General features: G+C 59.7%; 1 protein-coding gene across 2 annotated transcripts in view; it reads left to right on the top strand.

Annotated features, from left to right (window-relative positions):
* Nucleotides 1-16,262, top strand: part of GSG1L (GSG1 like) — a 219,235-nt gene extending 202,973 nt beyond the window's left edge. For both annotated transcript variants that reach the window (XM_066383179.1, XM_066383178.1), the window contains 2 exons: nucleotides 2,289-2,359; nucleotides 15,685-16,262. In XM_066383179.1, coding sequence (XP_066239276.1) covers nucleotides 2,289-2,359; nucleotides 15,685-15,782 — 169 coding nt within the window. In that variant the 3' untranslated portion in view covers nucleotides 15,783-16,262. The remainder of the gene's footprint in view (nucleotides 1-2,288; nucleotides 2,360-15,684) is intronic.
* Nucleotides 16,263-23,589: the final 7,327 nt, after the last annotated feature.

Here is a 23,589-nt window from a genome sequence, read left to right as displayed (position 1 = left end):
GTTCGCCCCTGCCACACCAGTGCAGGCCGCCCCTCTGGAACCGTGGTGACTCTGAGGTGACACCGGAGGAGAAAGTCAGGCATGGGAAAGTCCCCCAGTGGCGGGGAACAAGCACTGTGCAGGAGGCAGAAGCCCAGAGCTCTGTTCACATGTAGAAACGGCATGAGGATGTGTTTAAATGCAGTTGAGCAAAGTGATACAGCGAATAAATGTCCGTTGCTCCAAATCAATAAATAGACCGAAGCTGAAAAAGAAGGCTCCAGATGGAACCCTACCCCCACCCCGTCGTCTCACTACCGAGGGCGAATCCCCGTTAGGCCCTCAGCATTCACTCACCCAAATAATTCTTTGTGCGTGTGAGTGTATAAATTTTTTTTCCAAATAAAATGATGTGACTTTTTTTTTCCATCACCCCAAGGTCAAACCATTTTCCGTCACCGCGTGTTTGTCCCTCTTGACTCCCCTCCCTGACCTCTCCCTGCCCCGGTCACCACTTCACTTTTCTCTGTGTCCGTGGGCCTCCCAGTTTCACACCCCACGTATGTGTGAGATCCTACAGTGCTTCGCTTCTTCTGATTTACTTATTTCGCTTAGCACAACGTTTTCAAGGCCCAGAAAGTGTGTCTTTTTTTTTTTAAACAAATCAAACGGCGCGCCTTCTTTGCAATCTGCCGTCTGCGCGTGACAAAGGCGTCCTCTGCGAGCGAACACGCGGGCTTGCACCCCGGTTCCGTCTCTCGTTCATTAGCTGTGTCAGCACCTCACCGGTGGGTCACGCGGCCATACAGTGCCTCGGTGTCTCCATCCCGACGTGGACAGGGTGCCGCCCGCCTCACAGGGTGGCGGCGGTAAGGGGCTCACGGGGCGGGGGTGCCAGGCTGCTTTGCCAACGGTCCTCCCAAGGGAGGGACCACGCGTCCTCCGGTCCCGGGTCTCTGCGGGTCCCGGGTCTCTGCCGGCCCCGGGTCTCTGCCGGCCCCGGGTCTCTGCCGGCCCCGGGTCTCTGTGGGCCCCGGGTCTCTGCCGGCCCTGGGTCTCTGCAGGTCCTGGGTCTCTGCAGGTCCTGGGTCTCTGCAGGTCCTGGGTCTCTGCCGGCCCTGGGTCTCTGCGGGTCCTGGGTCTCTGCCGGCCCTGGGTCTCTGCCGGCCCTGGGTCTCTGCCGGCCCTGGGTCTCTGAGGGTCCTGGGTCTCTGCGGGTCCTGGGTCTCTGCCGGCCCTGGGTCTCTGCCGGCCCTGGGTCTCTGCCGGCCCTGGGTCTCTGAGGGTCCCGGGTCTCTGCGGGTCCCGGATCTCTGCGGGTCCCGGATCTCTGCCGGTCCCGGGTCTCTGCGGGCCCTGGGTCTCTGCGGGTCCTGGGTCTCTGCGGGTCCCGAATCTCTGCGGGTCCCGGGTCTCTGCGGGTCCCGGGTCTCTGCCGGTCCCGGGTCTCTGCGGGTCCCGGGTCTCTGCGGGTCCCGGGTCTCTGCCGGTCCCGGGTCTCTGCCGGTCCCGGGTCTCTGCGGGTCCCGGGTCTCTGCGGGTCCCGGGTCTCTGAGGGTCCTGGGTCTCTGCCGGCCCTGGGTCTCTGCCGGCCCCGGGTCTCTGCCGGCCCCGGGTCTCTGCCGGTCCTGGGTCTCTGCGGGTCCCGGGTCTCTGCGGGTCCCGGGTCTCTGAGGGTCCTGGGTCTCTGCCGGCCCTGGGTCTCTGCCGGCCCTGGGTCTCTGCCGGTCCTGGGTCTCTGCCGGTCCCGGGTCTCTGCGGGTCCCGGGTCTCTGCCGGTCCTGGGTCTCTGCGGGTCCTGGGTCTCTGCCGGTCCTGGGTCTCTGCGGGTCCCGGGTCTCTGCGGGTCCCGGGTCTCTGCCGGCCCTGGGTCTCTGCGGGTCCTGGGCCTCTGCGGGTCTCTGCGGGTCCTGGGTCTCTGCGGGTCTCTGCGGGTCCCGGGTCTCTGCCTGTCCTGGGTCTCTGAGAGTCCCGGGTCTCTGCTGGCCCTGGGTCTCTGCGGGTCCTGGGCCTCTGCGGGTCTCTGCGGGTCCTGGGTCTCTGCGGGTCCCGGGTCTCTGCTGGCCCTGGGTCTCTGCGGGTCCTGGGTCTCTGCCGGCCCTGGGTCTCTGCCGGTCTCTGCGGGTCCTGGGTCTCTGAGGGTCCTGGGTCTCTGCGGGTCCCGGGTCTCTGCCTGTCCTGGGTCTCTGAGGGCCCTGGGTCTCTGCCTGTCCTGGGTCTCTGAGGGTCCCGGGTCTCTGCGGGTCCCGGGTCTCTGCCGGCTCAGCCTGCTCCTCCTCACACCAGCCTCCGGGATCTTTCCTTTGCAGGATCGAGAAGGGGGATGGGAGCGAGGAGGAAGACCTGCGTTTGGATTGCCGCCATGAGAGATACCCAGCCCGTAAGTGGCCTCATCCGCAGGAGCCTGGAGACAGGTTCTGGGCCATCTGACGAGAAAGAAAGAACCCAGAGATGCGCCGGGCGAACCTCTCCCCGAACCCCCGAACCCCTGCTTCTCCCACAGACGCACTCTCTGGTGGCGGCGAGGCCCAGTCTGGCGTCTCAGTGTATGTAGCGGGTGCTCCGAGGCGGCGGCCGCGGCTCTGGCTCTCACCGTGGGCGCCGGGGAGGCTGAGGGAGCGCGAGGTAGACCCCGGTGCTTGGAGACAGGCAGGTGCGCGCAGCCTCAGGCCGGCCCGGGCCATCCACGGGCCTGAAGGGAGAGCCGCGACCCTGCGGGGCCACAGCCAGGCCAGGGAGGTGACCGCGGGCAAGGCTGGGTCCAGCGGCGGCCGGGCGCCCCTGGCAGCGTAGAACGCGTTGACTTCGTATGCGTCACGGTGGGGGACACCCGCGGACAGAATCTGGGGCACTTATTAGGAAAACAGAGGTCTGGTCCAGAAAGCAAAAGGGGTCGAGGGTGGGGTAAAAAGAGAGGAGGGCCTTGCTTGACGGAAAAGGCAAGAGCAAAGCGAGCTTGAAGTGCAAGTGGCAGAGTGTCAGCCGTGCCTGCTGCCGCCGCCCACCGCGCCTCCCTGCCCAGCACCCCCCCCATACGAAGGGCTTTCATGCCTGACCTCTTATTCTTGCTGACCTCCCACCCCTACAGAAATCACAAGCCACATTTTGTTGATGAGGAAATTAAGGTTCAGACGGGGGGAGTAACTGGCCTAAGGTCACACAGCTGAGCGAGGCAGCTGTCAGCGCCCTGCCCACCTCGCAGCTCCTTCGGGGGAAACTGATGTCTTCCAAGGGCCATTATCCATCCCCGTCTCTGTGCCTGGGGGAGGGAGCTCCCTCGCCCCCAGGGTGGGCTCAGGCTCAGGCAAAGTGGATTTCGCACAGTCCCCTGTAGGATTAGCTTAGATGTCCCCAGGGCTAGCGGCTCGCCCGGGGTGGCCGCCTTCTCCCCTGTGCAGCTGCCTGCCGGTTCCTGCTCCTCCTTCAGAGCTCCCCTGCTCTTGAATTCATACCTCAGGGTCTGCTTCTGGGGAGACACAAACTGTCTATCCAACTCCAAACCCTGTGATCCTAGCAACCGAGTGAGAAGCGGCTCTGCCTGGAGGAAGAGGATGAGGCAGGTGAGGGCGTGGGCAGGGGCCCTGCTGGGGAAGAGCAGAGGGGCCGGGCATCTCTCTGAGGACAGAGGCTCCTGTCGGAGGCGCCAGCCCAGGAAGACGACCTGCCCAAAGAACAAGAGGTGGCACTTAAGTGGACACTGGACTCACATGCTATGGTTTTATGACAGGTGTCTGTGCTAGCGTGGAGGGCTTCCTGGAGGAAGGGGTCAAGAACCAGAGCATGAAGGCGGCTGGGGAACCCCCACCTCAGGGATAATGTAGGGGAAGAGAAATCCCGCAGAGGGGCCCAGGAAGCATAAAAGAGGAACGAAAGCTGAGAGCCCCGGCACAATGCAGAGTGCCCCCGGCTCCCTGCACAGAGCACCCTGGGTGGAAAGGGCCTGGGGCAGCTGGAGAGCTGGGAGGAGGAAAGGCCAGCTCCGTGACGCCTGAGGATGGAAGAAGGGGAGCCAGTCTGGCCCTAACAGGGAGCCTGGCATTAAGGATGGGGAGACCCGGGGTCAGGGAGCGGCAGAAGCCCCCACCGCAGCAGCTCCCGCAGCCCCGGCCCCGCCTGGTACCCACTGCCTCAGATGTATTTGCTGGGTCCACAGCCAGCACAGAAGGCAGAGGCCACCTTGCCTTTCCTTTGACAAACATTCTGCCCTGTGCGTGGACACTCCTCCACGAGCAAGGGCAGACGCAGGGACCTGGTGGGGCTGCCGTCTGCGGGGGAGAGAAGCAGATAAGAAGTGAGCTCAGAAGCAAACAAGACCGTCTCCGGTGCTAAGGGGGGAAGGTGGGATGATGGAGGACCCGGGGAGGCTCCTGCAGGGCCACCCCCTGAGGAGCTGGGGCCTAAAGGGTGAGAAGGCGCCAGCCCCACGCAGCGCCTTCGGGCAGAGGGGCTGCAGGCGCACCGTCCCGGAGCAGGAACAGCCAGCCGGGACCGAGGCCAGAGGGTCGGAGAGCAGTGAGGGTGGCGGGAGGCGGGCAGGGCTGCGGGGGCAGAGGTGGCTGTGCGGCGGGGGTCCCGGTGCGGCGGGGGTCCCGGTGAGGCAGGGGTCCCGGTGCGGCGGGGGTCCCGGTGAGGCAGGGGTCCCGGTGCGGTGCGGCGGGGTCCCGGTGAGGCGGGGGTCCCGGTGAGGCAGAGGTGGCTGTGCGGCGGGGGTCCCGGTGAGGCGGGGGTCCCGGTGAGGCGGGGGTCCCGGTGAGGCGGGGGTCCCGGTGCGGCGGGGGTCCCGGTGAGGCGGGGGTCCCGGTGCGGCGGGGGTCCCGGTGAGGCGGGGGTCCCGGTGCGGCGGGGGTCCCGGTGCGGCGGGGGTCCCGGTGAGGCAGAGGTGGCTGTGCGGCAGGGGTCCCGGTGCGGCGGGGGTCCCGGTGAGGCGGGGGTCCCGGTGAGGCGGGGGTCCCGGTGCGGCGGGGGTCCCAGTGAGGCAGAGGTGGCTGTGCGGCAGGGGTCCCGGTGCGGCGGGGTTTCCGGTGAGGCGGGGGTCCCGGTGAGGCGGGGGTCCTGGTGAGGCAGAGGTGGCTGTGCGGCGGGGGTTCCGGTGAGGCGGGGGTCCCAGTGAGGCGGGGGTCCCGATGAGGCAAGGGTCCCGGTGCAGCGGGGGTCCCGGTGAGGCAAGGGTCCCGGTGCAGCGGGGGTCCCAGTGAGGCAAGGGTCCCGGTGAGGCAGGGGGGTCCTGGTGAGGCAAGGGTCCTGGTGCAGCAGGGGTCCCGGTGCAGCGGGGGTCCCGGGGCATCTGGGCAGGGAAGAGACTCTCCAGATTGTTTATCTGTATCCATAGCTACAGCTCCTCTCTATACCTACATCTGTACAGGGGTGGGCAGAAGTAGGTTTACAGTTGTGAGTCCAACGTACAGACTTGACTTCCGAGTATTCTTTATTAAGTATCGGATGGTTTTCCAGCCTCAGACCTACTTTGGCCCCCCGCCCGTATCTTTGTCGATGTATTTATCCAACGTCCATAGCCATGTCCGCCCCTCCATCCGCGGTGTGGGGAAAGGGTCAGAGGGGAGCGAGGCAGGAGGGCCAGCAGACCCACTCGGACGGACGGAGTGGCCGTCGTTCCCGGGGGAGACGACAGTGGCCGGAGACAAAATGGAGATGATACCCCTAGTGCTGGAAGTCGTCAGCGTGGCCGTGAGCGCTCCCGCAGAAGCGGGGCCTGAGAAAAGGCTTTGACAGCAGGTTGCTTATTTGGGAGCCCCCAGAAAACCCCGTAGGAGCAGGTGAGGGGGGCTAAGCAGGGACAAGCACACCATCCAGCCGGTCCCCACTGGTCCCTACGGGGGACAGGGCAGCCAGGGCAGAGCTCCCACGTCTGAGTCGTCACCCTGCCCCCCACACCCACAGGAGAGTAACCGTCCTGGGTCATTGCTGGATGGCTGCTGGGTGGGCGAGTGGGGAAACCCTGGGGCAGCAGTGAGCCACTTGGGGGTGCCGTGGGGCGGACACATCTGGGGGGCACAGTGGTGTTTTGTCTGCGTCCAGGCTGAGGGGCGGGTAAGGTTGGGAATGGAGAGAGTTGAAACCACAGGAAGGCCGAGCGCCTGCAGGGGAAGCATTGAGGTCCTGTCTCCCTGCGGCTCAAGGAGAAGCCCAGGAGGGCGGTGTTGACTGTGGAAGGCTGTCAGCGGCCCCCAGAGGCTCCCCAGTCCCAGCTCCTCAGGGAAGAAGTGACCCTCAGACCCCACCTCACCTCAGCCAGCTGGGCCTTGTACCAGGTGGCCGAGCAGCAGGGACGGCTGTCCTCCCCAGGGGACCAGGGAGGCACTCGGGACTCAAGAGAACAAGGAAGAAAGAGACCCCGTCTGCTGTCAGAGCTGCGGGAGGAGCCGGCGAGACCGGGCTGGGATGCCAGCTCGAGGGCTCCGGCCGCTTAAATGATCCTGTGGTGGGCTGCTTGCTGCTTCCGTGGCCCCATGAAAGCCACTCACTCACAGATTCAACAAATCTCTCCTGAAGATGCTTCCCCAGGCAGAGCCCCGTGCTGGACCGTGGAGGGAAATGAGGCCTGATTCTGGGCCGGGCAGCTCCCAGGACACTGCTGCCTCCGGTGTGGCCAACGCTGGTGGCTCATGGCCTCGTTGAGCTCGGGGTGAGGGTGGGGTGAGGAGAGGGGCAGGGTGCTTAGCCAGGGGTGATCCAGCCTGGTAGAATTCCACAGCTCTGACAATGACTCCTGGCCTTGACGATGGTAATAACCAACAAGAATTCAGTCCTACCAGGTCTGATGATGGCCTTGTGCATGAGGACCTCACATTTATCCACTCGCTTAACCCTAAGCACAGCCCCATTTTACAGACAGGGAAAGTGAGGCCCAGGGAAGTTGTAGCTGTGCCAGAAAGTGGCAGGGTTGGGATTGGCACCAGCCCGGTGTGCTGGGCCTGGCAGCACATGAGGATGCAGGGTCCAGCCACCGTGGACTCGGTCTTCACAGAGCTCATCGGCTGGAAAGGTCAGGCCATGTGGGGAAACAAAGCCATCTCCAGAATGCAGCCTGTTTGGCTGCTGGCGGGCTTTCTGGCCGAGAAAATATTTTGGAAACGCCTGGGCAAGTTTTTCAATATTTCTGCACCAAGCAGCTGCTCAGATTTTGTGGTGGGCTGACTTTTGGGCACAAGGGACCGGGGAGGAGGAATGCCAGGAAGCCCATGTAATTAACCACTCACAGTGTACAGGTCCCGGCGAAGCACTCCACAGCTGTGTGGTGCGTCAGCCCAGCACCCCCGGGAAGGAAGGACCGCCGTGCCTGTGCCTGCGGAGAGACTAAAGAGCAGAAAGGCAAACTGACTTGGCTGAGACCTTCGGCCCGCCGGGCGTGTAGATCTGTCCCCTTGCCTGGGGACTGAGGCTGAGCCTGCTCCAGCCCCCTAACCCTCGGCCCCACCTCCTCTCCTTCTCCCCTCCCTCACTCTGCTCCGGCCACCCTGGCCTTTCTTCCTTGGACACACAGAGCACGACCTTCCCAGGGCCTCTGCACTTGCTGTTTACTCTGCCTGGGATGCTCTCCCTCTAACGCTCTGCATGGCTGGCTTTGTCTCATCTCTTTCTTAAGTCTCGGCCGCTGCCTCCGGGAAGCCCCCCCAGCTGCACTCACACACTGCCTTGTTTTTGTGTTCCTCACAGCTGCCAGCCCCCTCAGAGATGATCTTTTGTATTTCCAGACCTGACTTCTGTTCTGCTGCCTTGCTCCCCTCGGTCCCGTGAGAACAGGCACCCTGTCCTGTGGCGCTCACGTCCGTATCCTGACGGCCGGCTGAGAGCAGCGCGTGGCGCACAGTAGGCGCTCACTCGCCGGCTCTGTGCCTCCCATTTTCTCCCTCTCTTGTCCCGCCCAAGCAGACACTTTCACCTACACAGTGACATGAACTTTTGGTTATCTTAACTGCTCCAAATTTGCTATTTTTTCTTGGGCTACTGTGATACGGATTCTGCCACAATTTCGTTTTTTTTTTTTTTTGTTTTTTTTTCTTTTTTCCTGAGGAAAGAGTTTGCTTTTGAAACCTGCCTTTGGGGCTTTGCAGTGCCACCAGCTAGCTCAGAAGCACATCAGATGTGACATTTGATGGAGAGGATGCTGCCTTATGGCCCAGATGTCTGCCTCTTCCTTTCCTTCAGGGGCAACTGGGGTTTGCAGCTGATTGCAACTGTCAAGTTCAATGCCCAAGACAAGTTGGTGGCTTTGCCAGGTGTGTCTGTGAGGCTGAGCTGGGTGAGCGGCTGTCACTCGCCGGGTACAGAGGTGGCTTCTGGGAGCTCCGTCTAGACGGGTCTCTGCCGCGGCTGCCCTCAGAACAGCAGAGGGAATTGCAGGGAAGACTTTTTCTGGACCCAGAGCAACTTGGCATTTTTATTAGATCAAAATCAAATCCAATATAGTCCTGCTCAAGTCTGCTCCTTTATTAAAATGGAAACAGACACTATTTCTGAAATAAGTAGCGATGCCAACTTGTTGGGCACACAGGCTTGCAGCGTGGAGGCCCCTGGCCCTCGGGTTGAGAGAGAGGTTGAGAGATTCAAGCCACTGTCACCATCAGAATCACTTTGGGGGGGGGGGTGCTCCTTAAAATGCAGATTGCCGGGCCCGGCCCTGAATTTTTTACTCAGGAGCGATGGGCAGGTCCTGGCATTCTGCATTTCTGACAAGTCCGTAGACACGCTGCGTTTGCTGCTCCACAGACCAGATTCTGAGCAGCGCCTGGCCCTGGGCAGTCCCTGTCCCTCTGAGACTGCAGCCAGGAGTCTCTGCCTTTTGTCCCTTGCTTGGGCTCTTCAGCAGCTTCCGGGTGGAAATAGCTGCTCTTCGGGCCAATTCCCCACCAATCCAGTCTCCTAGGACACAAACTTGCCGGCGTCTTCCACACCCCTTCCAGCCCCCCGCCCCGTGGCGGCACCCCTGCTGGGCGCTGGACCACCCCTCCCGCCAGTCCCTCCCACAGAGACCTCCCCTCACCAGCCCACCCGGCGGCGGCTTCCGTCCAGCCCCTCGGCCCTCTCAGTCCTCTGCTGACTCTCGCGCCACTGGCATGGAAATGGCACGAAGACAGGGACCTTGCTGCTCCACTCATCGGCGGCCCCAGTGCCCAGCGCTTAGTCTGTCACCAGTACCGTTCCCGGGACTGACTCAGCTTGCGTAGTCCTCACACAGTATTTGCTCTGAGGACCATTTCCCTTTCACAGGGGATGGGCCTTGGGTCCCCAGAAACAAAGCCATTCATCCCGGGTCACCGTAAGGGGGGCTCCAAACGGAGGCTGTGCCAGGCTTCCCGTGCCCACTGCCGCCTGAGGCAGAGCCACCCGTCACTCCTGACCCGTCAGTCCTGACCCCAAGGAACAAGGGGCCAGTTGTGACAATCCAGATTTCTTCGGAGATTTCAGTGCTTTGGTTTGGGGGGGGAGCAGGAACAGGCGTCACGTAAACCTGGTGGAAAGGCGGGGTCCCCGGGGCCAGGAGGAACCCTATACTATACCCTGAGGAACCCTGCACAGTCCTGTACCCCTGTGTCCCCCTGCCCCCCCAGGCCCGTGCGCCCTGCTTTCTGACCTTGCTTCCTCGCCCCCACCCCGCCGCCCACACTGCCAGGTTTTTCATACCTCCTGAAAACCTCATTTACCTGCCAAGAACCTATTCCACACTTTGCTCCTTCTGCCTGAAGTGACCTACTCCCTTCCTCCATCTGGCGAAAAACAAACCCTCCCAGTGGAATCATGAACTTCACAAGTGCTTTCAAAGTCTAGCTCAAGTGTGTGGAAGTGGCAGCCGGCCCTCCCCCACGCCACCTGTACTCCCCCACGCCGCCCGTCCTCCCCCACGCCACCTGTACTCCCCCACGCCACCTGTACTCCCCCACACTGCCCGTCCTCCCCACGTGACCCGTCCTCCCCACACCGCCCGTCCTCCCCACACCGCCCGTCCTCCCCACGCGACCCACCCGTCCTCCCCACGCGACCCGTCCTCCCCCACGCCACCCATCCTCCCCCACGCGACCCGCCCGTCCTCCCCCAGGCCGCCCATCCTCCCCACGTGACCCGTCCTCCCCACACCGCCCGTCCTCCCCCACGCCGCCCGTCCTCCCCCATGCCGCCCGTCCTCCCCCACGCCGCCCATCCTCCCCCACGCCGCCCGTCCTCCCCCACGCCGCCCGTCCTCCCCCACACGACCCACCCTCCCCACGCCACCGGTCCTCCCCCACGCGGCCGGCCCTCCCCACCCTGGCAGAGGTGGTCACGCCCATCTCCGCCTCTCCCTGTCCAGGCACCCAACATCCCTGAAGCAGAATTTTATGGCTCAGTTTTTAGGAGTGAAGCTGCCTGGGTTCAGATCTCAGGAGTGAGACCTTTGACAAATGACGTAACCTATGTGGGCCTCAGTTTTCTCATCCATAAAGTGGACACAGTAATGACACCTAACTGAGCCAGTGATGCACAGTGCCTGCCCCTGGGTCACAGGAAGAACTGAGGGGACATTTGCTCCTCTCATCTCTCCATGTGCGTGTCTGTGAACCCCCAGATATGATGGGGTCTCTGAGACCCCTCAGCGTGCCGATTACAGAGCAGGGTCAACTCAGAGAGCCAGTCAGGGGAGCCCCTTGTCAAGGTGGTGACCTTTTAGGCGAAGGAAGAGGCATGATGCTGTCACTAGCCGAGGGGTTTCCCAAGCCAGACATCTCAGTGCTCACCCTCATTCATTTTCCCAGCCCTGCCCACATTCCATTTCTCTTTTAGAGGCCAGTGTTCAGGGTTCGGCAGCCAAACCGGAGGATCTGGATGGGCCATGAGCCCGGAGAGGCCTTCAGCACCTCGGACAGCGGGAGGTCTGCAGAGGGCACTTCCTCCAGGGATCTGGCTCCTCTGAGCCAGGCTGGGCTGCTATAGGGTCAGTAGCCCCAGTACCTGCCACCGGCCCACCCCCAAAGCCTGTCCACCCTCACTAGTTTCTCGGCCAGCTTCAGAGCTCCTTGGCCAACTGACCTCCCCTCTAAGGGCTCCTGCTCCGCATCTGCACAGTGCGACGGCATTGACGTTCCCGGTCTGGACTGAATCCATTTTAGATGTTATTTCATTCCATTCAGCAGAGCTAAGAGCCGATGCCTCGAATCTTGATGCCTTGGAGAGAGTTCAAGACCGGGACTTCCCACTGAAGGACTGGGAAGTCACGGCTGGGACAGACTGATGTGAGATACGTTCATGTTTTAATAGTTGGATTATAAAGGGAGAAAGAATCACATCTAAGAACCTGCGTGCTGAAATACTCTGCTAAGCCTGGGAGCTTTCAAGGGAACTTAAAACACAATACTTGCTACCAACCCTCAGAGTGGGACCTTGGACAGATTTCTTCCCACCTGTGGGCCTCGGTTTCCTCATCCGTGCAGAGAGGCAGGTGAAGCCACCACGTCCTAGTCCTGGCATTTGATTTTCACATTTATCTGAAATTAGATAATGAAGGGTTTCTATATGGGGAGCCTAGTGACTCCCTTAATCCAAACCCGTTTGCAGTCTCAGAGAGGTGGAGTTACTTGTCAAAAGTCACACAGCTTGTAAGTGTTAGAGCCTGGATTTGAACCTTTGCCTTTCAGACTCCAAGCACAGTTGATTTTTTCCCCCCAAGGAGGAGAGCAGAAAGCCCCTCACAGTGTGCAGAACCTCAGGCTAGAAGGGCCCGTGAGGCCGTGCTTCCAACCAGCTCAGGAACCACTCCGCCCTCCTGCCTGGTTTCCTCATCGGTTGTGAAGTCAGCTCAGGACTTGCTCCGTGTCCAGCTGGTGCTGCGGGCGGAGGGGTCCCTGGCCCCCCGGGGTTAGTTGGGGACACACTCACAACACTAAGTGACAAGCACAAGGAGAGAAGGATGTGCCGCATATTGAGGGACCCAGGAGAGGGAACATTTCAAACAGGAGTGGGGGACTCCACAGCCAGAGGCCAGCAGGGAAGGTCGCCCTCGGGGAAACCAGAATGTACAAAGCCGGGGAACGGACTTGCGGACAAAGCCACAGGCCGGGAAACATCAGAGGTCAGAACTGGTCTCCCACGGGCTGAGTCCAGCCCGAGACAGTCTACTTCACCCACAGATGATTTAAAACTTTTTTTTAAAACCTTAGTTATATAAAAGCCAGGAGATTTTATTTCAAAATTCCCATTCAATTTCTCTGAAAGTTTTGGAAGAGCGAAGCCCAGTTCCCAGTAGCCACAGTTGTCAGAGCTGAGGAATGGCTGCTTCTGGCCACTGCCCACTGACGGCTTCGCCTGGACTTGCTGGACACTGTGAGCTAAGGTTCCCCACTGCCCGCTGGCGGCTTCGCCTGGGCTCGCTGGACACTGTGAGCTAAGGTTCCCCACTGCCCGCTGACGGCTTCGCCTGGGCTCGCTGGACACTGTGAGCTAAGGTTCCCCACTGCCCGCTGGTGGCTTCGCCTGGGCTCGCTGGACACTGTGAGCTAAGGTTCCCCACTGCCTGCTGACGGCTTCGCCTGGCCTCGCTGGACACTGTGAGCCACTGCCCGCTGACGGCTTCGCCTGGGCTCGCTGGACACTGTGAGCCACTGCCCGCTGACAGCTTCGCCTGGGCTCGCTGGACACTGTGAGCTAAGGTTCCCCACTGCCCGCTGGCGGCTTCGCCTGGGCTCGCTGGACACTGTGAGCCACTGCCCGCTGACGGCTTCACCTGGGCTCGTTGGACACTGTGAGCTAAGGTTCCTCACTGCAGTTTTCTGTTCTTGGCTGGTGACTGGTCCCAAAGCAGAGGGACCAGGAGGAGGGCAGTGAGTGGTGGCTGGTGGGGTGCTTCTCAGGCCTGGTGAGGCCAGATCGCCCAACTCACGGTGATTGGTTCTGGGCCGCAAGCCCTTCCTGGGACGCTGGAGAGAGGAGGGGGCCCCACTCTTTAGAGACTTAGCTTCTGGATCCAGGGGACAAGGAGCCTTATTTTAACTGGAAGAAAGATAGGTATCATGACCTTTCTTTCTTTTCTTTACTTTTTGTTGTTTTTGTTGTTGTGACAAAGACAGAGGGAGAGGACCAGATAGAAACAGACAGGAAGGAAGAGAGATGAGAAGTATCAGTTCTCCGATGCAGCACCTTAGTTGTTCATTGATTGCTTTCTCACATGTGCCTTGACCGCAGGCCTTCAGCAGACGGAGTAACCCCTTGCTCAAGCCAGCGACCTTGGGTCCAAGCTGGTGAGCTTTGCTCAAACCAGATGAGCCCTTGACCTTGGGGTTTCGAACCCGAGTCCTCCGCGTCTCAGTCCGACACTATATCCACTGTGCCACCGCCTGGTCAGGGGTCACAGCCTTTCTTGTTCCTTAAAAATACATGGCTGCTTTTTCCCTGTTCCGATGACCTCTTCAAGGTCCTGCCTGTTAGCGACAGTACGAACAACTACAATCACTTTTAAATACTCATTTAGAAACATACCCAAACGTTCCTTTGCACCAAATGTTTGCTTCTAGATTTTTATTTTTTTTTTAAATCTCAAACTCCTATACGTTGGCAGCAAACACTTCCTAAGAATGCAACTGTTTCTGTGACTGGGGCCAAAACAAATGTTTTTCCTGAGGCCAAACGCTTCCAGAATGTGTGCCAAATGTTTCCTCCCCCTTTAGAAAATATAGTAAAATTAGCAAAGCTCCAGCCACCATTAAAGAATATTAGAAACAGAAGAAGAGCCGGAGGGGAGGGAAACGCACGCTCATTGCTGGCACGACCACCTCCGTTTTCGCCTGTTGCCTTCCAGCCGTCGTTTTCAAGAGAAATCTTCCAACACTCAGAGGGGCTGTAGGGGGTGGGGGAGGAGCAATGAGTGGTCTGTCCTTGGAGGTGTGCAAGCAGGCGCTGGGCTTCAGCGGGAATTTCCACCTCCCCGGGCTTGCTGTAAGAAGCCTGCCCTGACCCTAACGGGTGACAGAATTGTCTGAGCATCCTTGAGAGCTCAGGGATGGAAAAGCAACATGGAACAAATTTTCTTTTAACATGAAAGTTTGGAGTTGGGAAGAAATCGATTTGACCCAGTTCCACTATAGCTGAGAATCCTAAGGTGGACGCTTGCTTCCCTTGGCGGCATCCCAGGCCCCTCATTTGTGGAAGGGCGGTGGCTGCCTCCCAGGCTTGAGGCTAACATCAAGCTGGGTGATTGACTGTGGGCTCCGTCGCTGTCAGCCAATCCCGTGCCCTCCCTCCGGCTGTCCCTCCCTTTGCTTCCTTGCTCTGGCTCCTCCTCCGTCGATACCCCAATGGAGCATCCTCCCTGGGTTGAGTCCTAGGTCTCCTGGGTTCCCCATCTAATGGATGAAGCCGGGAAAGTCACTCAGGGCGGGTGTTTCAAGGTGAAGGAGACCCTGCCGGCTGGGAAGGGGGTGCTGTAGGCTTCTTGTAGGAGGGGGACTTGAGCTGGGCATTGAGGGTTTGCGTCACAGCTGGTACAAGGACATTTGAGGACTTTGGGTCACAGTGTGGAGACGGAAATGGTTCTGGCACGTTAGACACCAAGGAGGCACTTGCGTGAGGGCCAGGAGCAAGCTTCTGAAAACGAAGGAGAACAGGAGGGAGCATGTTGGGTGGGGACGAGCCTCCCGGGCCCCCTGCTTGCCCGGCCATTGAGAGCAGTGGGGGGGGGGGGGGCGCTGGTGGAGTCTCAGCCGGCTACCCGATACCTGGGCCCAGAGAGCGGCTCAGGGTCAGCTTGGGGCACCCCCTCACTCGCACTCACTGTTCCTGGGACCAAGAAAGGACCGGGGCCCAGGACTCATCTGTACCTGTCCAGACCCTCGTGGAGGCACACAGTAGAGCTCAGAGAAGAAGCCTGATGGGGTGGGTGGGTAGGTGGGTGGGCAGGTGGGTGGGCAGGGGAGGGACTGGAGGCTAACTGAGGGTGTGGTAGGTGTCGGGAAAGGGGAGATGGGAAGTGGGGGGCGGGAGGGCCTGGCCTGGTGTGGGGTGGGTGACTGTGAGGTCAGGCAGGTGGGCAGGGCTGGTGGGCCACAGTGCTGGGCTGTGGGATGTGGACGTGGGTGAGTCGGGAGCAGGAGAATGGAGGGTGCGTGGATAGGTGTGCTCACGGGGGCGGGGGGCTTGGCGAGTTAGTGGGTATGTCAGCAGGTGGAGCAGACGAGGAAGCAGGGGAGTCGGAGGGCGGGTGGGTGAGTGGACGTGGTGGTTCTGGGCTGTAGGTAGATGTGTGTGGGGGGTGGGGCGGGCGGGCGTGTTAGTGGGGTGGTTGGAGGGTGGGGGTGCAGCGGGGGGGACGCTGGGGTGTTGGCAGGTGGGAGTTGCACGGTGGTGTTAGGGTTACGGGTGGATGTGGGTGGGAAGAGTGTGTGAGCGGAGTGGTGGATATATTGGCGGGTTGGGAAGTGGATGGCTGTGGCTATTGGCAGATGTATGTCTAGGTATTGGTGGACTGGTGGCCAGCTGGGTGGGTACAGGGGGCATGGGATGGCATGGAAAGCTGAGGACACAGGTGGGTGAAGGGTCAGTTGGTGAGGGGACAGTGGTTAAGTTGGATGTGGGTTGGCAGCTGGGCAGGCATGAGTGTTGGAGGGTCGGTGGAAGGCCTGTCACGTGGGGGTGGGTAACAGGTGTGTGGGGGTGCAGGCGGTGGTAAGCCGGTGGGGGGTGGCTGGAGGAAGGCCCTGTCACACTGACCGCCCTGTCTCCCGGCAGGACACCAGCCGCACCTGGGGGACTCCTGGCCCCGGAGCTCTGCCCAGGAGGCCCCAGAGCTGAACCGCCAGTGCTGGGTCCTGGGGCACTGGGTGTGACTGGGACCCAGCCCGGCCCGCGGACCTCAGGCCGTCAGCAGCACCAGCCCCCTGCCACGAGACCGCTGAGCTGGCGTCCACCAGAACCTGGCCTGTGTGCCCTGACTTCAGGCAGCCTGCATGGGAGACGCCCGGCCTGCCCCGCCCACGTGGCCGGGTCTCGGGGCCCTGGCAGTGGGGCCCGCGTGGCCTGCAGGGACACACGGGGCTGCCCAGAGAACTTCGGGACAGCAACTTCTGACTCTCGCCACACGCAGAGCCCTGCTGGGAACAGCTGGGATGCCAGGAGAAACACGAACATCGGCCATTGGAAGCCTGGGGTCCCCCAAGCCAGCTAGAAGGTTCAGGAGAGGCCCGGGCACCACACCTTATGGGGGGGGCAGGGCCTGGGGGGGCCCGGAGGAGGAGCAATGGCTCTGGCACCTCAGCGGTCACCCAGCAGGCACACAGCAGGGGCTCAATAAATGCTTGTTGAACCTGTTTTCTTGCTGTGTGTGGAGGCCAGTGGCTCTCTGGGCTGTGGCTGCCCCTTCCTGGCTCCATCCTGTCGGGTCCTCAAGGAGCTTGAAGGTGAGACAACCCTGAGTGTGCTGCGGCCAGCCGGGTCAGACACTGAGGTGTGGGGGCGGGGGGGGGGGAAGCCCAGAGCCAAGCTGGGTCTGCAGGCGGGGTCAGGCTGGCAGGCTGTCCTGGGCTCCAGAAGGTGGGCGAGGTGGGGCACTATGCAGATGAAATGTGGGGTGGGCAAGAGAGAGGCCCTCTGACCCCCAAGGGAACACTTTACTCTGTGTCTAGAGCCAACTTGCCATCAAGTCCTAGGGCTTAGAAACCTGGGGAAACAGTCTTGCTATAAAGACGAAAGAATTTAGGATCACAGAGATGAAGACACTTGCTCCCAAGATTACAAAGCTAGCAAATGTCAGAATTGAGATTTGAACCAGAATTCCTGACTCCAAGAGGCCTCATCCCTTCCCAGAGGGTTTCTAGAGCTTTCCCCCAAGCAGAAGATAGTTTTCTTCATTCTTTCATAAACCCATTATCTATTTATTTATTCATCCATCACCCATCCATCAGCCATCCATCAGCCATCCTTCATCCATCTACCAACCATCCATCACACCATCCATCCATTTATATATCATTCCATCACCCAACCATCATCTCTCTAGCATCCATCATCCTTCTATTATCCATCCACCCATCTATTCATCATTATCATTCATTCACCCATTATCCACCCATCCATCCATCATCCATCCATCATCCATCTATTCATCATCTGTCCATCCATTCATCATCCACCATTTACACATTTATCCATCACCCATCCATCATCCATTCATCTCCATCTATCCATTCATCCATCCATCCATCCATCCATCCATCATCCATCATCTGCCAGTCATCCATCTATTTATTCATCATCCATCCATTCATCCATTTACTCATCCATCCTTCACTATCCATCATCCATTCATCCATCCATCCCCACCCATCCATCATCCATCATCCACCAATTATCCATCCACTTATCCATCATCCATTTATCCATTTATCCATCCATTTATCTATCCACCTATCACCATCATTCATCACCATCCATCACCCATCATCTATTATCTATCTACCCATCTATCCATCATTTATTTATCATTCATCCATCCATCCATCTATTCATCCATTCATCACCCATTATTCACCAATTATCCATCCATTCATCCATTTATCCACCCATCCATCACCATCCATCATCCATCCACCACCATTCATCACCCATCATCTGTTATCCATTCATCATCCACTCATCAGTTGCCATTGTTCCCTGTATCAGACATCCATCCATCATTTTTTCATGCATCACCCATCCTCATTAGTCAATCATCCATCTATATATTCATCTATCCAGTGATATAATCCATTGTGCCCCTACTATGGGCCAAGCACTGTGGTAGGCACTTGGGACAGGATACTGAACTGTCCAGAGAGGAAGTCTGTCTTTGCAGAGCTCACAGACGGACAGGACAGATAACTAGACAGATGACTGTAGTTCAGTGTGTGAAGGGCTCTGGTGCCCAGCTCCGGGCCTGGCAGCTTGGGTCCAGCTTCCAGCTCCTTCACCTGAGACCTTGGGCAACTTGCCTGACCTCCCTTGTGCCTCATCCCATGGGCATGTGAGGATGGTCGTTTTAACTACCTCTTAAAGCTGTCCTGAGGGTTAAAAGAGTTGATGTATGTGAAGCAATTAGAACAGAGCCTACCACCAACCGAGTGCTTTGTCGGTGTTGGCGGTCCTGCGTGGAGGGAGCCCAGGGCAGAGGTGGGCTGAGGAGCAGTGGTGAGAGGATGCTCCTTTGGGAAATGGCACTGAAGCCAAAGCATAAAGGTTGTTGAGATGTCAGGCAGGCAAGAGTGTGGAGGGAGCGCTGCGGGCACTTGAGTCCGGATGGCAGGTGTGGAGAGAAGGGAGGGCAGCCAGGTGGTGACAGAGCCAGCTGTGGAGCCAGGACAGAGGGGCCCGAAGCCCCCTTAGGAAGCTTAGACTTCATCCTGGCCAGCAGCAGCTGGGGATGCTTTTGACAGAGCAGAAAGTGCCCACCTGTGCACCCAGGGGGGTCACGGGGTCCCTGAAGCTGGGGGCAGAGAACAGATGTGGAGGCAGGCTTCCCTCCTCATCCTGACCCGGAGGGAGAGAGGAGGGTGTGGCCTCGGGGACCAGACAGTGAGGGCAGATCCAGGAGCAGTCAGCAGGGAAAGTCAACAAGCTTGAGACGGACTGATGAGGGAGGAAGGGGAAGTCGGGGAGGTCGCGAGTCTCAGGTGCCCGGGGGGCTTCCAGGTGGAGGTGTCTGATCATTTATTTATTCATTCATGCATTGATTAACCAAGTGAGTGCTTCATGAATCCATTTTTATTTGTTCAGTATCTTGGGCCTACTGTGTGGGGGCAGGAGATGGGTCTGGGAGAGAGATTGGGGCCCAGTTACAAAGGCATTGGCTATCAGGAATAGGAATGCGGGCTTTGGCCTCTGGGCAAGAAGAAGCAATGCAGAGACAGGCGGGGCAGGGACCGACACAGCCTGGCCCGGGGCCCCAGGCAGCTCGGAGCTCTTTATTCTCACTCAAGGTCCTTCTGACATTGGCAAGCAGAGCCCAGAGGTCCAGACGTGATTTCCGTTGGCACAAGGGCAAAATTTTAATCTATTTTAATAGTTGTGTTTATGTATTATGTGTATTAGGAAAATAATGTGTTAACGGGCGCACCAGCACCGTGAGTCCACAGATATCGTTGCTGAGGGCGAAACCGAAATAGGCATTTAAGTGCAAAGAAAGAGCTGGCTTCCAGAAAAATATTATTAAATAAATAATTGTGCAAGTGGTACGTGACTATGACATGCAAACCGCGCAGGCGAGGGCCGCTCTGGCCGCCTGCACGGGCCACAGAGGGCAGGGGCGGCGGGGAGGGCCACAGAGCCTCTCCGGCCTCCTGTCCTTTCGTCCCCGGCTGGGCACCCACCGAGCAGGGTGTGGGAACTGGCTGTCCTGCAGTCTGACAGAGCCTGCAGCAAGAAGGCTGCTGCTTAGATAAACAAGGCACTTCCAGGCGGGCGGGGTGAACTATCCCGGTGGGTCTCTACTGAGGGTTACTGGGGGGCTGCTTCAGGCAGGGGACAGATGCCACCGTCTGTGCACATCTGGGAGAAGGGCAAACACCTGGTTTGAAGGCAGGGGTGGCTGCGATGGGAAGGAAACGGCCCCCTTCCTCCTGCCCCCTGCAAACAGCGTTCCTGGCCCCAGTCACTGTGAGGAGCAGACATGTCTGACCACTAAATGGCTGCTGGCTTTGTGTGTGTGCCTCTCAACTTGACCCCCATATGCTGGCCTGATCCACAGCCCAGAGTAGCTCTCATGTCTGGACACCTGCACCATGTCCCTGTAGTCACGTGTCCTGAGCTTGACTGCACCCACCAACCCGGACATTGTAGCAGCTCGAGACAGCGTTTTATACGTACACCCGAGCTAACGTGTCTCCTCGGCACTCGGCACGCCCGTGTGCTCCCGCTGGACCCACACACACTCATGTGCACGCGGGCTGGCCCCGTACCCACGGCACGCTCGCACAGTGCCCTAAAATGAGACTCTGCCCTCTCGCTTGCCCACGTCACCCCTTCTCTTTCCATTTGCAGAGTGCCTTTGGGGCCACGATCCCTGCCCAGGCTGAGGGCTGATAGGCAGGCTCGGGCCTCAGGCAGTCGCTGGGCTGATGCCGCTCCTTGGCCGGTGGCTGTGATGAACAGTCATCCCACCGCCCCCTCCAAAGCCAGCCCATTCCGGCCTCCGGTAATGGAAACGTCAACTTGATTCATGGGCATTCGTCCACGGCAGCCAGGCCTGAGGACAGGGATGCTGGGAGGCTCATCCCCTGGGAAGGGCTGCTGCCGCCAGCGTGCTGACCCCTCGCTTAGGAGGAAGTGAGGATGGAGGGAAGCATCTGGAGCTGCCAAGTTAATTCTAACAACAGGAATGTCACTTCAGAATGTGAGAAGTGCTACGTTCGTGAACCAAGAAAAGACTTGATTTACCCTGGAGGGTGAGGGCAGGCCTCTCGGAGGAAGGGCCATTGCAGCGGGGAAGGAGGAGGGAGGCGATAGCAGGGTGTGGGCGGAAGTCACAGCATGTGCAAAGGCCCTGGGGTTGATAGAAATGCTGTGTGGCATTCTGACAGGACAGATTGGTTGGAGCTTGGGGCACAAGGTCTGCTGCTGAGTGGTCATCTGAAGTCAGAGCGTGTGGGACCTTATGGATTATAACGGGGTTGACCCATACCTGCAAGCACGGGGAGCCATTGACAGGAGGGCTGTTCTTTCTTCTTTTTCTTTCCTTCTTTTATTCTTTTTGTAGTCACAATATTGTATTTTGAACAAAAAGAATACTGAAGATAATTTGAAATATATTTACAGAATCTCAAAGAAAAGTGAATGACCACTCAATATACACTCAGCACAGGGATTATAATAGCAGCGGTGAGAGGAGGGTGTTAGGAGGTGGACGCGATCGGCTCTGCACATTGGGAAGTTGTCCTCTTGCTGGGAAGGCCTGGCAGACGGGGTGTGGGGCAGAGGCCGGCGACCAGCGAGGAAGCTGCCCCCTGGCGGGGGCGGGGGCACAGGGGATGGAGAGAGGCAGCACCCACATGGCTTGGAGACCACAGAGAGGGAGGGAGAGGGGTGAGGGGTGCCTGGGCTGGGCTTGTCTGAGGCCCCTGTCTGGGCTTGGACACGGTTCAGCAACGACACCGTGGGCCACACGGAGCCTCGGGGGAGGTCAGAAAAAGGTGCTCCTGGGTGGTGGAAGAATCAAGAAAGTTCCTATCCCCAAACCATAGGAGATGTGGCCCAAAGCTCACAGCTTGGCGTCGGGCAGAGACAAGTCGCACCACTGCACCGGTGGGTGGCCCACTGTGGCACTGAGGACAGACAGCCCAGCCGGGGGCCGTCAGTCACGAGGACAAGCCAGTCTCCTCCACGTGGGTGTTCACCGCATGGACAGACAGGAGGTCGCGGCGTGGGACCCGCCCTTCCCCAGCATGGCTCAGCCCCAGTTACCCTGGTAATGGCTTCTCCGGGCCACATTTCATCCTGAACTGATACTGTCTGAGCCTCTGCCTTCGAGGAGGCTGTGGCTGGGCTGATGACCAGAGGCCTGGCAGGAGCCGGGGGAGGGACGGGGGCCTGGGCCCCAGAGAGAACGGAAGAGGGGCTCTGCCATGCAGACGGCTCATGGCATGAGGCCAGGGTGGCGAGTCTGTGCCCCAGCTCCCTTCCTTAGAGAGCCCGGCCTCCCTGGGAACTTCCAGAGTGAGTGTGAGGGGTGGGGCGGGTGCTGGGACAGGCGGGTCAGGGAGAGGCGGCCAGGGGTGGAATGGAGCCACGGAGCCGGGTGAGCGTGCGGGAGGGTGAGCAGCACCTCTGCCCGAGGGCCAGTGCCCTTCCCAGACCAGGCCACTGAGGCAGGACAGGCGTCCCGACGTTGAGGAGGGCTGGGCAGGAGGCCATGCCATGTTGCTCTGGCAGGGAGCCCGGGGCGGGAGCCGGGCAGCCTGGAGTGGCCGCTCAGCTCCCAGGCCAGTTACTGGGAGAGCCTCTGCCAGGTCCCTGCCGGGCAGGGGGGCACGGGAGGCACGGGATGTAAAGTCCTGTCCCAGGTGTGCACCGCTAGGAGGAGGTGCAGGCGGGACCGGAACCGGGCCAGCCGCCCCCAGGCCACGGCTCCTCCTCACCAGCAGGCTGGAGGAAAAGGTAACCGCCAAACTAGGTCTCGGTGACCAGCACTGGGGACACACCGGCAGGGACGAAACCCACAGAGCACCCAATGCTGGGGAGGGCTCAGTATTTGATGGCTGTTACTATTTTTGTTGTTATTATCACAAAATATGGCTGCCAAAGGCTGGGAAGCTTGAAAGTGGCATCATGAATGCCACACGTCACACAGAGGCTCAGGGACATGTCTGCACAGACATGCAGACAGGCCCATGGCTCAGTGGGACACATGACCCATTGGACAGGGGCCCCACCTGCCTCCTTCAAACCCCAGCCTGGGCCTGTGGCCTGACTGGATGTCATAGGTTGGATTCCAGGCCCCGGGAGAGCTGTCTGCAGGCCCAGGTGGCTGGGGCCTGACTCCCAGGGGTACGGTCCTACCTCCTCTGGGCCCCACAGCAGTGTTGCCCCATCCCCTCCTGCTCTCCCCCAGTCCTCACCTGCCTCTGTCTCGGGGTGCAGACTCGGATGTACGTGGGGCTGCGAGGGCAGTACAAGTGCGAGAAGCAGGCCAGTGAGAGGCAATTGGGGTGGGTGAGGACTGCGGTGGTTGGGGCTCAGGGGCCATCTGGTAATGTGAGACCAGAGATCTCCAGGGAAGTAGGTTTGCTCAGACCAGCACAGCTGCCCCACCTGAGTGCCCTGAGCCACCACAGAGGGACCTGCAGTTGACTCAAAAGGCTGGGGTAAGGGGGCGCTCAGAAAGGGACCGTCCTGGCCCCGGGTCGGGTGGAAGGTGCTGCATGTCGGGCAGTGGCCACCTGTCCGGCTGCAGAAATGGCCTTGGCAGGCTCGGTCCTTCTGAGCTTGTGGGGCCACTGTTGGCATTGTCGGGGGCCAGACAGGTGAAAGCAGGCCCTTCCCACTGCTGGACAGAGGTCTGAGGGGACTCCTCTGGGTGCCCAAACTGGCTCTTCCTTCCCCTCTTGTCCACTGCAGCTAAGATGACCTCCGGTGACCCACACCGGAGCTGATTGCACCAGGGGCCCCTCGCAGCTGCAGCTTGGGGCTCATTTACACCCTGTGCTTCTGGGGCGGGGTGGGGTGCAGGATGTGGAGGGAAAAGAACCCTCTGTTCTCCCACCGGGGCTGAGTGTGGGGACTGTCACCTCTAGCAGCAAAGGTCACTGGACTGACCTCGGCCTTTCTGTCCATGGGGGCTGGAGAGTGGGCAAGGCGGAACAGGCAGGGGGGGAGCTGGGGGGGGGCTGCTACAGGATGTGAAACTGGTTTTGTTATATGTACTCAAGTGCTTGTTTAAGTTGAGCCAACATATTTTTTTTTTGTATTTTTCTGAAGTGAGAAGCGGGGAGGCAGAGAGACAGACTCCTGCATGTGCCTGACTGGGATCCACCCCGCATGTCCACCAGGGGGCGATGCTCTGCCCATCTGGAGTGTTGCTCTGTTGCAACTGGAGCCATTCTAGTGCCTGAGGCAGAGGCCATGGAGCCGTCCTCAGTGCACAGGCCAACTTTGCTCCAGTGGAGCCTT

This window comes from Saccopteryx leptura, chromosome 4 (assembly GCF_036850995.1).
Source record: "Saccopteryx leptura isolate mSacLep1 chromosome 4, mSacLep1_pri_phased_curated, whole genome shotgun sequence".
Lineage (NCBI taxonomy): Eukaryota > Metazoa > Chordata > Mammalia > Chiroptera > Emballonuridae > Saccopteryx > Saccopteryx leptura.
Note: the sequence above shows the minus strand (reverse complement) of the source record. Positions and strands in the feature narration are given on the sequence as shown.